Source organism: Struthio camelus, chromosome 1, assembly GCF_040807025.1.
Source record: "Struthio camelus isolate bStrCam1 chromosome 1, bStrCam1.hap1, whole genome shotgun sequence".
Taxonomy (NCBI): domain Eukaryota; kingdom Metazoa; phylum Chordata; class Aves; order Struthioniformes; family Struthionidae; genus Struthio; species Struthio camelus.
In genome coordinates, this window is record NC_090942.1 from 56,714,749 (window position 1) to 56,727,946 (window position 13,198).

General features: G+C 46.8%; 1 protein-coding gene across 2 annotated transcripts; it reads left to right on the forward strand.

Moving 5' to 3' along the window:
• Window positions 1-5,691: 5,691 nt before the first annotated feature.
• On the forward strand, window positions 5,692-13,198 carry POLR3H (RNA polymerase III subunit H). 2 transcript variants are annotated; one of them, XM_068940920.1, is made up of 7 exons: window positions 5,692-6,097; window positions 6,474-6,599; window positions 7,856-7,952; window positions 9,610-9,696; window positions 10,697-10,760; window positions 11,390-11,597; window positions 12,298-13,198. In XM_068940920.1, exons 1-7 carry the CDS (start codon window positions 5,936-5,938, stop codon window positions 12,349-12,351), a joined length of 798 nt encoding a protein of 265 aa, XP_068797021.1. In that variant the 5' UTR covers window positions 5,692-5,935; the 3' UTR covers window positions 12,352-13,198. The 2 variants fall into 2 exon arrangements, with proteins under 2 accessions (XP_068797021.1, XP_068797026.1); XM_068940925.1 differs by having other exon boundaries at window positions 5,712-6,097; window positions 6,484-6,599.

A 13,198-nucleotide genomic window follows, 5' to 3' on the forward strand; every position in this document is an offset into this window, starting at 1 on the left:
TGCTCCAGGCTTAAAGGAGAGAGTCTGCGCGGGGGTCCGGAGGGGGCGGCCGCCTGCGTCCGCATCGCTCCCCACTCGTGCAAGGTGACGGGTGTGCGTGTGCCCTGCTGACGCGACCCGACGCGATGGGGCAGACTGCAGGAAAGCCGCGATGGGCGGCGGGCGGGGGGGGGACAGGAGATGCGAGGAGGCCACGTCTGCCGTTTCATCCGCCCGCGCAGAGAAGGACCCTCGTGGGGTTGCTGCCGGGCTCTCCCTCGGCATGGGTCCCCGGCAGCAGCCATGGGTCACGTCTCTGCCCCCGGGACCCCAAACCCCGCTGGTGCCCCCGCGGCCGCTCTCCCCAGCTGCGCGAGCTGGCACCCAGAGGTGCTGCGGTCACCCCATGGCTCGCAGGTGTTGTTAGGGGTCTCATTTCAAACCTTGGAATATACCAAGCCCCCGACATCAGCAAGATCTCTCCTTTCTGGCCTGCCCCTTGCCGAAGGGACTAGACTCAAGAGAGTCATCTCCGTGGGCAGAGGCTACATAATAAATCAGCCGGAGCCGTTCCCTCTGCGGGGCACAGCGCGACGTGAGCGCTGGCTGCAACGAGGACGGGAATCAATTGCGCGCACGTCCACCAGGGATAGGGCGAGGAGTAATGGGGTTTAAATTGCAGGAGCAAGATTGATGCTACACGTTAGGAAACACTTTTGAACAGAACAGACAGTTAATTACTCACACCGATTGCCTGGGGAAGCACCGGAGCCTCCATCACTGGAGGTTTTTAAAACCAGGCTGGGCAGACGTCTGCCAGGAGGGATTTAAGGTGATATTGGCCTCGCTTTGGGGCAGGAGGACAGACCGCACCTGCACCTCACCATGCAGGTCCCTGTGATCCTGGAGTCAAACATGTAGGAAGCCCAGACAACCATGGTGCAGCATCTGCTTTGCAGAGAGCTGTCACAGGTGTCTCGTGATGGAGGATGCTTGTGGCTTGGCTTTGTTTTCTCAAACATGACTGTCTCCTTGAGCCTATGTATTCTGGGTGGCTGAATATGATGGTACCGACTGGACCTGTTCCAGTGATGAGTCCTAGAGCTGCCACATGACATCTGAATTGCATGGGAAGCCATAGGCATGTTGCAGAGTTGGGAAAGAAGGTCAGGGCCGCTCTGCCGGGCATGAGGAAGTCTCTGAATTTACCCATCGAGGTAGCAGGTGTAGAGCCACGGCTGTCCCAGGGGCTTTGGCAGAGGGACTGGATGCCAAAGCAGTCCTGTCTCTCCCACGGCTCCCTCCGCTGCTACCGAGGAAAGATGACCCAGCCAGCACTGCAGCAGGGACTCAGAAAGTTCGTTCTCACAAGGCTATTAAATGGCTTTCAGTGAAATGCAACATAGAGAAAAGCAGGTGGACAGAAGAGACCTAGCCTATGGCAAGACCATTAAAAACAAAGCAGCACTAAAAATCCAGATATTTGTGGGTTTTGGCATTGCCCACCACACACTGATTGGGCCTTTTCAGGAAGTTTTCCATGATGAAACACAAGCCCCATTCATCACCTGCACAGGCCACCAGGCACTTCTGCCCAGTTCACCCTTCAGACCCTTCCCAAAGGACGGGGGGGAAAAGCAGAGCTGGTTGTTTCAGGCTCTAGCCTGAATCTTCTGAGGAGCCATCCTCTCCCTGGGGGTATGGTACGAGCATGCCCTCTTCTTCCCTGGGCATTTGCTTATGGGCTAGATACTGCCTCAGACACCTCTTTTGTCTCATTCCCTTGGCCTCGTGCTCGGCTGGCAGGACCCTACGAGCTGCTCTGTCATGCAAGGGTGGCCAAGGCACCCTGGAGAGACGTCAATGCACGAGGCACGCCACTTGTGTGTGCCAGCAAGGGGCTGCATTGCAAGTAAATGGAATAATTTCTATAATACTTTTAATATTTCTACATTGAATATTCCAAATGCTTGTATTTCCCACCTTATTTGTCATACAGCAGCGTTAGCTGTAAAAAGTTTGCAGCCCAGCTGCATGTGTTAAGCAATGTGACCTGAACAGGAGATTAATATCAGAATCTGACTCTGCCAAGTAGTCACTAAAGGCTTTAGAAGGAAAAAGAATAGGGGACTCGGAGTACATTTGACTAGAAGGTTGTTCTAGGCATGCACTGCAGTGGAAAAGGCAGAGAGTCTAAAGCATGTAAAAATGATAAAAGGAGAGAAGGGGAAGCTTTGATCAAAGAGAGAGTGGGAGTGAGGGTGCTGGAGGTGCCTGCAGAGATGGAAGCAAAAGCAGGAGAGTGGAAGTCTTTGTACATGAGAAGATGCATAATTCTTTTGGAGTCAATCAAACTGGGGCCAAAGCAGTCTAGATGCAAATTACCATTCACCTCCTTCCATGTTCCTGAGTCATTTTTCCCCAAAACCCATGGGAATGTGGAGGCAGAGATTTTAAACAAAACAGTTTTGGAGTTCCTTTCATTTTCCTCCTGGTTTCTGAGCCTTTGGGTAACTGCAGTTTGTGTTTTCAAGTTTTCCTCTACAACTGTGAGAAGGAGAAATGTCTGGGATTTTTTTTCAAGTGGCAGAAAGATCCTTGTGCAATCACTGGGTTCCAGCCACTGAAGCTTCAGAAAAACAACAGCAAAGAACCGCATTCCCAAATACTGGGAAAGCCACGATGCTACTGAGAGACTCTAGAGTCTCTGCATAGTTACGTACACAATCATCTGTACAGACCCTTATGTGGATTTGCGGGTACTCATCGAATCAATACTACTGGGACAAAGAGGGACCGCTCAGCAAGACAAGTTTACACAGTCTCCAACATAGAGATACCTTAGCCACAGTATTAAATATAACGTACTTCTGAGCTGCTATCAATAGCTGAGTTGAGACAACACCAATGTTTCCCAAGGCAAAGTTTGGCTTTGGTTTGTGTTTTTATATTAGAGATGGAGCTTGTGACCAGGGCCGCTGGAAAGAGAGAATTCCTGCAGGGAGAAAACCTTGATAGTAACAGTGCAACATCCATCATGTGTCCTAAGGCCCAGGCAGACCTCACCATGGGAACGGAAGGGATATCTGCAGAGGATGAGAGTGGAAATCGTTCTCTACAGCCTATGGCATTACCGGCAGAGGCTGAGAAATTGCCAATTAGGCCAAGCTCTGATGTTGCTTGTAGTCTAGTGTCTTAAGGCAACGAAGCTCATACGATCGTGCCATCTGCCAGCTTTCTCCTCACGCATTTCAATTCAGCTTCCCCCAAGGTACTATCAAAGATAGTAACCCCGGCAAGTTTCAACAAAGCATGTAGCTGCATATATGTAGCTGCATAGAGAAGAGGGATCCTGTTAGTGTCCTTATTGAGAAACACATATTGCAGAGTTTAGCCTTTATTAGCCATCAGAGAGATGACAAAGGAGACAGAAATTCTGCATGTCCCAACCCTAGAAAACCTTGCTTGGTGTCTACACTTTATGAGACACCAAAGACCTAAGCATTAGACACAAGTCAGTAGGAAACTAGGTCCAGCAGACCTCACAACTGTTTTTTCTGGGCTCTGGACTAAGCTGAAGTGAGATGTGCCGGTTTTATATTGGGCTCTCAACAGACCCTGATGAGGCATGGTTATTGGCAGCATGAAAAAGATCAGCTCAAAGGTGGGCTAGAAATGGGAGTGTGATAGGACTCTGTCCAAATTTCCTTCTCCTGTCAACCTCCCATATTCTCCTAGGTTTTCAGCTTCTTATTCCTGTCTACCTCTGCCCCTGTTTAACTCTTTAGTTCTTATATACCAAAGTATCCAGGGTGATCAGCTTTCTAATACCAGCACAGTATCAACATCTACCTCCTTTTGTGACACCAAGCCAATTTCTTCCCCTGCCATCAGAAGAGGGACACGGTCAGAAACTTTTCTCTCTTCTGAAAAAGTACCTACAGACATCCACAAAAAGTGCACTCCACTACACTCAAACTCCAAGGTCAAACCTTGCGCTGACAAACTTGCGTGGGGTCAGGACAGGACAGCGAGGGATGTAGCACGTGTGCCTGCAAAGCTGAGCTGCGCTGAGATTAGAGCAGCAGCAACTGTAGAGCAAGAGAAAGGAGCCTTTGTAAGGCTTTCTGGAACTAGGACGAGAAGAGCAAGAAACGCTGCAGATTTGGGTTGAGGTGTCCTGATAGAGCGGTGCCTGCTGCATTTAAGAGCTCAGAACTGAGAAAATAGAGGATGCTCCAAGACAAATGCTGCTGCTTCTCAGATGACAGTGGAAAATTTGTTCCTGGCCCCCCACCCCAACCCATGAAATACAAACAAGCCAAACGCTTGCAGACCAGCCATGTTTATTAAAAAACCCCACAGATCCTGCTGAAACAGGAGTAACTGTGAAGAGAGATCAGAAACTCCTTGGACAAGACAGGTATCTTGTTAATAAGGCCTAGCCATGACATTTGCAACCTCATTTTCCCTTTGCCGCTCCAAGACTGCTCAACATTTAATGATTTCTTATCTAAAACACTCATTACTGTCCTAGTATATGCTACTGGGGGGTGAAGGGGATGACATAGTGTTTGCATCAAAGCCATTGTGCTGACAGTGCAGTTTTGACTGTCAGCCACTGAGATGTTTGGTTTTCCTTGAGACTCTTTTTTTAAACACACTTCAAACAATCTCCTTTCTTTTTTTCACAGCAATTTCAGACATTAGCACATCTCCTTGTTTTCAATAGTCCCTCATGCTGCTTCGCTTGCTGCAAAATGCACTGTACAATGGGAACTTTTTTTTTAATTAACACTCAGATTCCCAGGTGGAATAAATTATTCCAGCTCTATGTGATGCCAATTTATATCTGAAAACAATCTTGACCTAAGCTTCAGGCAGTTGCTATTGTGAAAATACCTTCCAAATACAAGTTGGATATAAATCCACTCGGTTTTGCTGCATAGGTTTGTAAAATAGGTTTGTAAAAGCTTGAAGTATCAGCTCTAAGAGAGATGCAAACTTTGATCCCTGCTGCCACATTGGTATTGAAGCTTATGAAAATGATAAATGAAATGGTAATATTGGTAACTGTAATTGTGGATTCTTTTAGAAGAGACAATAACTAATACACTTAAATGATCTCCAAGGAGCGATGTGGAACACCGGGCTCGGGAAAAGGACAGGTATTCACAAAGAGGTCCTGCGTAGGACGCGTAGTTGCTGAAGCCTTTCCAAGTTTCAGATCGCTTATGTCCCCAGCCTCAGCCGGAAGAAGAAAGGGAAGAACTGCTCCTCCTGCCACAGCAGGAAAAGCCTCCAGCTCTGTGGGGCTTGCATTACGGGTATTAAAACTGTGAAACAACGCTTGAGGTACCAAACTCCTAGCAGTATGCTCTTGAAAACCACCGCGCTGATCCTCCTAACTGCTATAGCACAGAAACACATTACTGCAAAGCACTGGGGCACATATAACATTTAAAGCAGCCTAAGTAAATCAAATACAAAATAAATCACACACAGAGGCATATCTTCACGCTTCATTGACCAAAACTATCGCCTTTACTGAAAGCCTGGCACCCAGGACGCAGCCAGAACAGGTGCCTGGGACTGCCCAGCCAAGAGCAGCTGGGTAACCTGTTTCAGGAGTCGCGTGAGGGTGGTAATTCAAGAAAACCCCACGTCCCCAGTGACAAGCTCCCTCCTTCCCAGGAGGGCTGGGCCAGAGACGCCGCCACGGTGCCACACGCACACCGAGCGCCATCCTGGCTCCTCACAGCCGCTCGCGGCCGAGGCAGCGCCGCACAGGCTGCGGCAGGAGGCCAGCTCTTTATAAACGGAAGTACAAAAGGCACAGCGCTCCCTAGCAGCATTCCCGGGCCTCCCGTCCACCCCGAGCTGGGCACTCGCCGGAGCCACGCGCCGCTAACGGCCGCCAACGGCACGGCCCCGCCCCGCACTGAGGCGGGACAAAATGGCCCCCCGGCGGCGGCGGCGGCGGCGGAGCGGGGCGGTGCCCTCCTCCCCACGCCCCGCCCCCCTCCTCCCTCCGAGCCGGCCCGCGGGAGGCGATTGGCTGAGGCGCCGGAAGCCGCGCGAGGTTACGGGGCAGCGTGGCCGGGCTGGCGTGGGTCAGGTGGGTGTGCGGGCGCGGCGCTGAGCTCCCCCCCCGCCCCGCCCCGCCCCGGGGGGCGCCGCCGCCTCCCCCCCCTACCACCCCGCCCCCCTCCCCGCAGCGGGCCGGGAAGCTGCGCTGGCTCTGAGGGAGGGAGAGGGTCGCCGGGCCGGGCGGGAGCGGCCGGAGGGAGGGGAACCCCCGCGCGAGCCGCTGCCCAACGGCCGCTGCCCAACGGCCGCGCAGGCCGTTGGGCGGCTTGTCGCTGGGTGCTGCGGCCGGCGGGAGGGCGGTGGTTTCCCAGGCGCAGGCGGCGTCAGCTGCCCGGGTGCCTCGTGGGCTCCTTAGGTGCTTCTGCCCCTGAGCAAGCGGCTGTATTCGCTCTCTTTGCCCCGAGGTACTCCCAGCCATCATGTTTGTCCTGGTAGAGATGACCGACACCGTGAGAATTCCTCCCTGGCAGTTTGAAAGGAAACTGAACGAATCCATTGCTGAGGAGCTAAACAAAAAATTGGCCAACAAGGTAAAGTGTGGGTCATCTAAAGGGTGATACAGGCTTCGTAGCATCCCCCTGTAACTGGGCGTTTCTGTATTTGTTCCTGATGAGACATGTGTGCGGAGTATCAGTTTACTTTACACGTGAGGGCCATCCCAGAGACTGGACTGTCAGAGACTGTAAAGGAAGAGACAGCTAGGTATCGTCTTGAAGGAAGATATTTTTCTCTAATAGCTAATGCTGTAAAGGGCAGATACCAAAATGCCAGATGGGGCAGAGAACCACTGAAGAGAAATGAGAGTAACTGTTGTTTTGTGGGCAGAGCTGCAACCTGAAATGGAGTCTGAAAAACGAATGCAAACTAACCTAGCCTATGGGGATTTTAAAAAAAGACAACGGAGATAAATGTGGAACAATAATATTGTAAGAGAACTGAAGGTGATAATATCAGTCCTGCTCTGTGCTAAGTACTTGAAATATAGTATGGCAGCAAGAAGCTGACCTTTGGTGTAGGATAGAGAAAAGCATTTTGTCATAGGCCAGGAGGTTGCAGCTTCTCTGTGGAACCCCTGGGGCTGTGATTAACCTACAGCTTTCAGCGTGAGACAGGTGCAAAACTCAAAATGCCGATAGTGAATGTGAAGAGAGCTCAAAAGAGCAACCAGAAGTGATCTAGGCTTGTGGACAGCAGACTATATTTACAGACAGGTTATGGAAAACAGATCTGTCATCCACTGATGACTGATAGATGCTTCAAACTTACTAAGCTGTGAAGCTATCGCAGAAGTGGCAAAGGAGGCAAGAGTTTTCTTCATCTGTGCCCGTAGCTCTTATAATTTAAGACAAAGGCAAGTCTTAGAGGCTCCTGAGAGTGCAACTTTAGCAAGAAATATATTTGGCCTTTAGATAAGCTATGGGGTTGGTGAGTGATGTCTGTCCTTTCCTATGGGCAAGTGTTTGCCATCGTGGCCAGTCAAGTTTTCTGGTCACTGATGATCACCCCAAGGGTTTCTGTTTGTAGCAGTGCTCTTTCTAGTGCCCGTAAAAAAACACATCCTCCCATAATGCTTGAATAAGAGCGAGGTTTTAGGTTCCTCTAAACAGTTAGAAGTGTGGATGGGGCTGTTGAAAGAGAGTACCAAAACATCCCCCTCCCATCTTGCCACTCTTCCATTGCCTTCCTTTGAAAAAGTGTGTACAGAATATAAATTTGAAAATAGTTAACCTGGAGGTGGATTGCTTGATTTATTGGGTTTTTTTTAAATTGTTTTTTCTTTGAGCAGGTTGTATACAATGTCGGTCTCTGCATCTGTCTGTACGATATTACAAAACTGGAAGATTCATACATATTCCCTGGAGATGGTGCATCACATACCAAAGGTTTATTCTTTCCCTCAGTTATATGGCTTTGCAGAATGTTAATGACCCAGAAGTGTAAACTAAGTTTAATTGTTATGTAAATTAAATTTAAAGGAACTTATTGAAGTTCACAACCTTAACTCTGTCCTTCTAGGAAGCCAAGAGGAACATGGCAGGAGTCTTTCCTTTGCTTTTTTTGTGACAAACGTAGCTTTAAATAGGCCGTCCTGTCTGCCTTCACCAACCGTCCATCTCTCTTTTCCTTATCCAGCAGCTATGCTACTAATTGGAAGGGGACTAACTGAATTTGAAGTGATTGGAAATCTGCAAATAGAAAATAGTTTGTATTAGTTCTCTTGTGTTTGTCCAGTGTTTTTTCTTTGCTTATTTGCTCTAGCTAGAAAGATGAAACTTGTTTCTAAATATAGCTTTCACACAATATTTGATGCTGTTTTTCTAAATGGGAGTTTTGCTACCTTTTTTTTTTTTTTTTGAGACTTAGGCAGATCTAGTTCAGCATACATTTATGATTGTGGGGGTTTGGGGTTTTTGTTTGTTCAGAAAATAGCAGATGATTACCTTCTTTACTTTTGAATTTTTGTCAGATCTGTCTGAATCAAAACTAGAACTAAATGCGTAAGAGATTTTTTTTGTTCGTTTGTTAGAATAAGTTCCTTTAAATGAGCTAGGAAGTGATGCATGTTTCTAACTTCAATTTTCAATGTAGAAGCGTAGCTCGAACAAATGAGATATTTCCTATTTGAAAGGAACTGGACTGACTGTATGTGGCTACTGTATTCTAAATTTTATCTCTACTAGAACTCATTCCCTACAAATAAAAGCTTGTGTAAGACTGAAGGACAATAGCAGCTTTCTTGCTTGTTTTAATTTCCATTCAGTTTCTTAACTTCACATTAGTCCTTGAACTGAAACAAGACAATATATTTGAGCTTGCAAAGGAGTCTCCTGCTTTCAGAATCTGGGATAGTACTCTAATAAATCTTGGTGTCTAGTAATAGCTCCTTTCCTTTCTGTAAAGCAGCAGCACTGAGTATGGACAGCTAAAGTGATGTTAAATAGCTCATAAGCAATGTTTGACTGAGATTATCTTAAGCGTTTTGCATTTATAAGAAAACAGTACTATTTAGAAACGTTTTTATTTGTTTATTTGAATGCAAAATCTAGTTTTGTTAGAGTAACTTATTTACTCTTGATGATATTTGATACCAAATATTTCAATGGATGAAAATACAGCATTGCTGTTAAAGATAAAAGGAGCAGAGGTATTTTGGGAAAGTATCATTTCAGCTGATACTTTTGGCCTCCAAGCATTGTGTAAGAATACTTAAATTATAACTGAAGCAGAGGCCCTGCTGCACGTTCTTCATTTGAAAAGATTTTATTCTGTGAATTTAAACTGCTGCAAATTTGAAGTGCAGAGAACAGGGAGCTGCAGATCAACTGCAGCCATAATTCATGCAAAACACAGTTAGGTATCAGAACTCTCATTCCTCTTTTCCTGATCTAATCAGTGTCTGTAAGGAGGGGATAAAAGATACTGGATACGGCATTTTAGAGAGCATACAGAATGTGGGATTTTGTTTTAATGGCTGCCACCCTGTGGAAGGAGTGTGGCTCACTCTCATGGACATAACACTAATGATCCTTTTCTTTTAAGTGCATTTCCGGTACGTGGTCTTCCATCCCTTCCTGGATGAGATTCTGGTTGGAGAGATTAAAAGCTGCAGTCAGGATGGAGTTCATGGTAAACTGCAACTTTTGACATTAGGGGCAAAAGAGCCGCTGAGCACTTGGGTTTATTGAGGGACTGTGATTTCAGGTTGCATAATGCTGTATGTCAGCTGGTTAAAGGCTACTACTGGCCTCTAGCGCTGCCCTAGTCTAAAAGTGGTTGGTAGTTTGAGCCTGGCAGCTTCCCCTGCGCTTGGTTTTGTCTGCATCTGCCCCTTCCTTTTGTCGTTCATGTGTGCGCCCAAGAAGAACAAGCAGATAAACCCATCTGGAGCGTAGAGTGGATTTATTTTGTCATGTCAGTTAACAGAACTTGTTTGTTTAAAGTGGTAGTATTGGATCCTGTTGGTCTGATATATCTTCCCCATAGTTCTGTGAAAATCCGTGATCATTTCCTGCATCTGAAAAGATGGCAGGGAAGCTTCTCTCCTAGCACAAAGTGCCGTCAGATTCATGGAATACATAGGCAGTGAGTTGCCTTCCCTTTTTGTAGGAGTCTTCCATGCAAGCAAGCTCCTCTGCTCAGCTGTTAAGATTAGGACAATGAGATTATAGTGTGTGCATTTGTTACTGAATTTGGGCAGGTCTGCTATCTGATAATATTTTGAAATCTCAGAATCTCAGGGGGAGGGTTTTGTTCTAACTTTATACTGGTCCTTATTTAACATGTTACATCTGTGATTTCTAAGCTCTTTTCTGTCACAGACCTCTTTAGCATCTGACTCATTTCTTGGAAGGCTTTCATTGCCAATCCTGCTCTGAACAGCCTTTTCCTTTCCCAGTGAGCATGAAGACTGTGCCCTCTGTTGCTTTATGTACTTTCAGCTGGTGGTTGCTTTCCTGCCAACTGAAATTGAACATTGTGGCTCAAGGAATAATTCCTGTATAATCTCAGATGCCCTTCCTGAAAGAGGAAGGAGAATGAGTCTAGAAATTGTGTTTTAGGAATTGCTGTGATACGTAAGAAGTAGTGAAGAAGCATTTCAGTCTTTATCAAATTCTTTCCTCCACAGTTTCTCTCGGATTCTTTGACGATATTGTCATCCCTCCAGAATCCCTGCAGCAGCCAGCTAAGTTGTATCCTTTGACCACCTCTGATAACTTTACTACTTCATTTCAAAAGATGGTGCAGCGGTGTCCCAACAGGCATTCTCTGCTGTAACAGTGAAGATGCTCAGTGGCAGAATCTAAGCTGTTATGTCAGGCAAGTCCCACAGACTGTTATCACAGCTAGACAGGCGTCACACTCGGTTTTGTGGGATCATTGTGCCAGCTGATAGAAATGAATAGCAATGTCCCTCAAACAACTGCTTTGTAATCCCTGCCTCTAGTCTTGGCTGCTACTGAAGACAGAATGCAGTCTTTTCCACGTCATGTGATGTCTACATACATGGTGTGTCTACTATACTTGCTTGCAGTAGGTGAGGTGGTGTTCTTGCACTTGAGGTTTTTTTGGGTTAGTTTGTTGTTTTTGGAGGGGTGGGGGTTGTACCCCACCAGCACATATCTTGAAGCAGGAAAACCAAAGACAAGATTGGGGTCCTAGAATGCGCAGATGACGACCTGGGCCAGCGCGCTGCACTTTAAAGAAGTAATTGTGAGAGGGTTTTTGAGTTGAGAGTCTGTTCTCAAAAGAAAGTGATCAGGTGGAATGCTAAGTGCTTACCATGGTGCATGTTTCTATCCTTAACCCTTGGCCTGGCCAGCGATGAAGCAGAGCAGGTGTGGGTGTGGGAATACGAAACGGAAGAAGGGGCTCACGACCTTTACATGGACATTGGGGAGGAGATCCGCTTCCGCGTCATGGATGAAACGTTTGTCGATACATCACCTACGGGGCCAAGCTCAGCAGAGGCTTCCACTTCAAATGCCACAGAAGAAGTCCAGAAGAAAGAGGCACCCTACACCCTTGTGGTAACTACGTGCATAATTCACATAGCCTTGTAAACCTTGTGGTTTATTCAATGTCTAAAATAACATCCCTTTTCCAAGGAACTGATTGATTTAAGTTGACCATGGAGCAATGAAAGTTACAGAATGAAAGGAGTGGAAGACAAGAGAAATGAGATGTGTGTGAGAGTGTGTTCTTGTGGTCGCTTCTTTTTTGCTGTGTGTTTTCTTTGTAACTAATTGTGGTTGTTGGTGGAGTTCAAACCTGGGAGGCTGATTTAAAACAGACTTTAGATGTAGGATGTGCAGATAAAAATGAACTTACAAGGAATACAGCGCTAGGAGAACCGCATCAAGGTTCACACAGCAGCTAAACAGTCTTTCCCCTGCAGGTGCTTTGGCATAAGACCTACCTGAGTACAATACAAAAGAAAGACAGGACTAAAGAGTGAAAGCTCCCTTTTCTCTCAATGAGAGCATGTTGGGCAGTGAGCACAGTCAGGAAATGGAATGGGCAAGTGCTTGATTTTCGAGTGGTGAATCTTTGATGCAGTGTTGTCAAGGCAAAGGAGTCTAGACCAGTGCTGGGCACGCTCTGACAGAAGAAAAGTGAATATCTCGTCAGTAACCCAGGGCAGGGGAAGAATGTATATATTTATGCATTTAATCCTATATTCTCTTTGCAGTTTAAAATCACATGCTCTCTTTTTCTCTCTCTGAACAGGGATCAATCAGCGAACCAGGCTTGGGCCTCCTGTCGTGGTGGACAAACAGTTAGCTGCACTCAGAACCTGCTCTGCAGAAAGTCTCTCCTGACTGTTTTGGGGGATTAAGGGATCCTGCTGGTGCTCGTTGCTCCCTTGAAGCTGAATGAGAAATTAGACCTGCCACTTTCTGTTTTCCCCTTCAGCTTCCAACCTACCAGATCAAGGCAGTCGCTTCCAAGAAGTGTCTTCACTGAACTGTAGAAATGAAATTATGGGCACAAAAAGTCTCGAGCCCAGCAGCAACAAACCCAGCTGGAGCTTTGGTCTCCTGCACCGGAGACAAAACTGGGGAGGGCTTTAGGGAATTGACTAGTGAATGAAAGCAGGAGAGAACGCTTGTCTAGAAGTATTGCTTCCTTGGGCGGAGAGCTTAGTCTCACAGGTGTAGAAGTATGTGCCTGCCCTTCTTTGGACAGGAAACGGTGGGATGTTGCTCTGCAAAGTACTGGGAGAAGAAAGCAAAATCCTAGAGGTGAGAGAGGTGTGGTCTTCTCTCAACTTGGGAGCTGCTGCTGCTGGAAAGGCAAGGAAGACAGTGGTAATGTTCTCCTAAAAATGGGACCTTAACCCATGGATGAAGACAGCCCAAGAGAATGGGAATGAGAGTAGTTTACCCAAAAATAACTCAGGCACTGTGAAGATGACCACTGTAGAAAGCTATCATCAGCTGCTTATTGTGGTGAATGGAAATATTTTATTAGGTGGGCTGTATTTATGCCAAATGAGCTAACCTTCACTGGAGTTTGACTGAAAATATGTAATTATGAACTGAAACAGACCAATGTCTTTGGGTAAGTAAGTTGAATACTTGTTTGTGTGGGTGTGTTAGAATAAATACTAAAAACAAAAAACCCTACA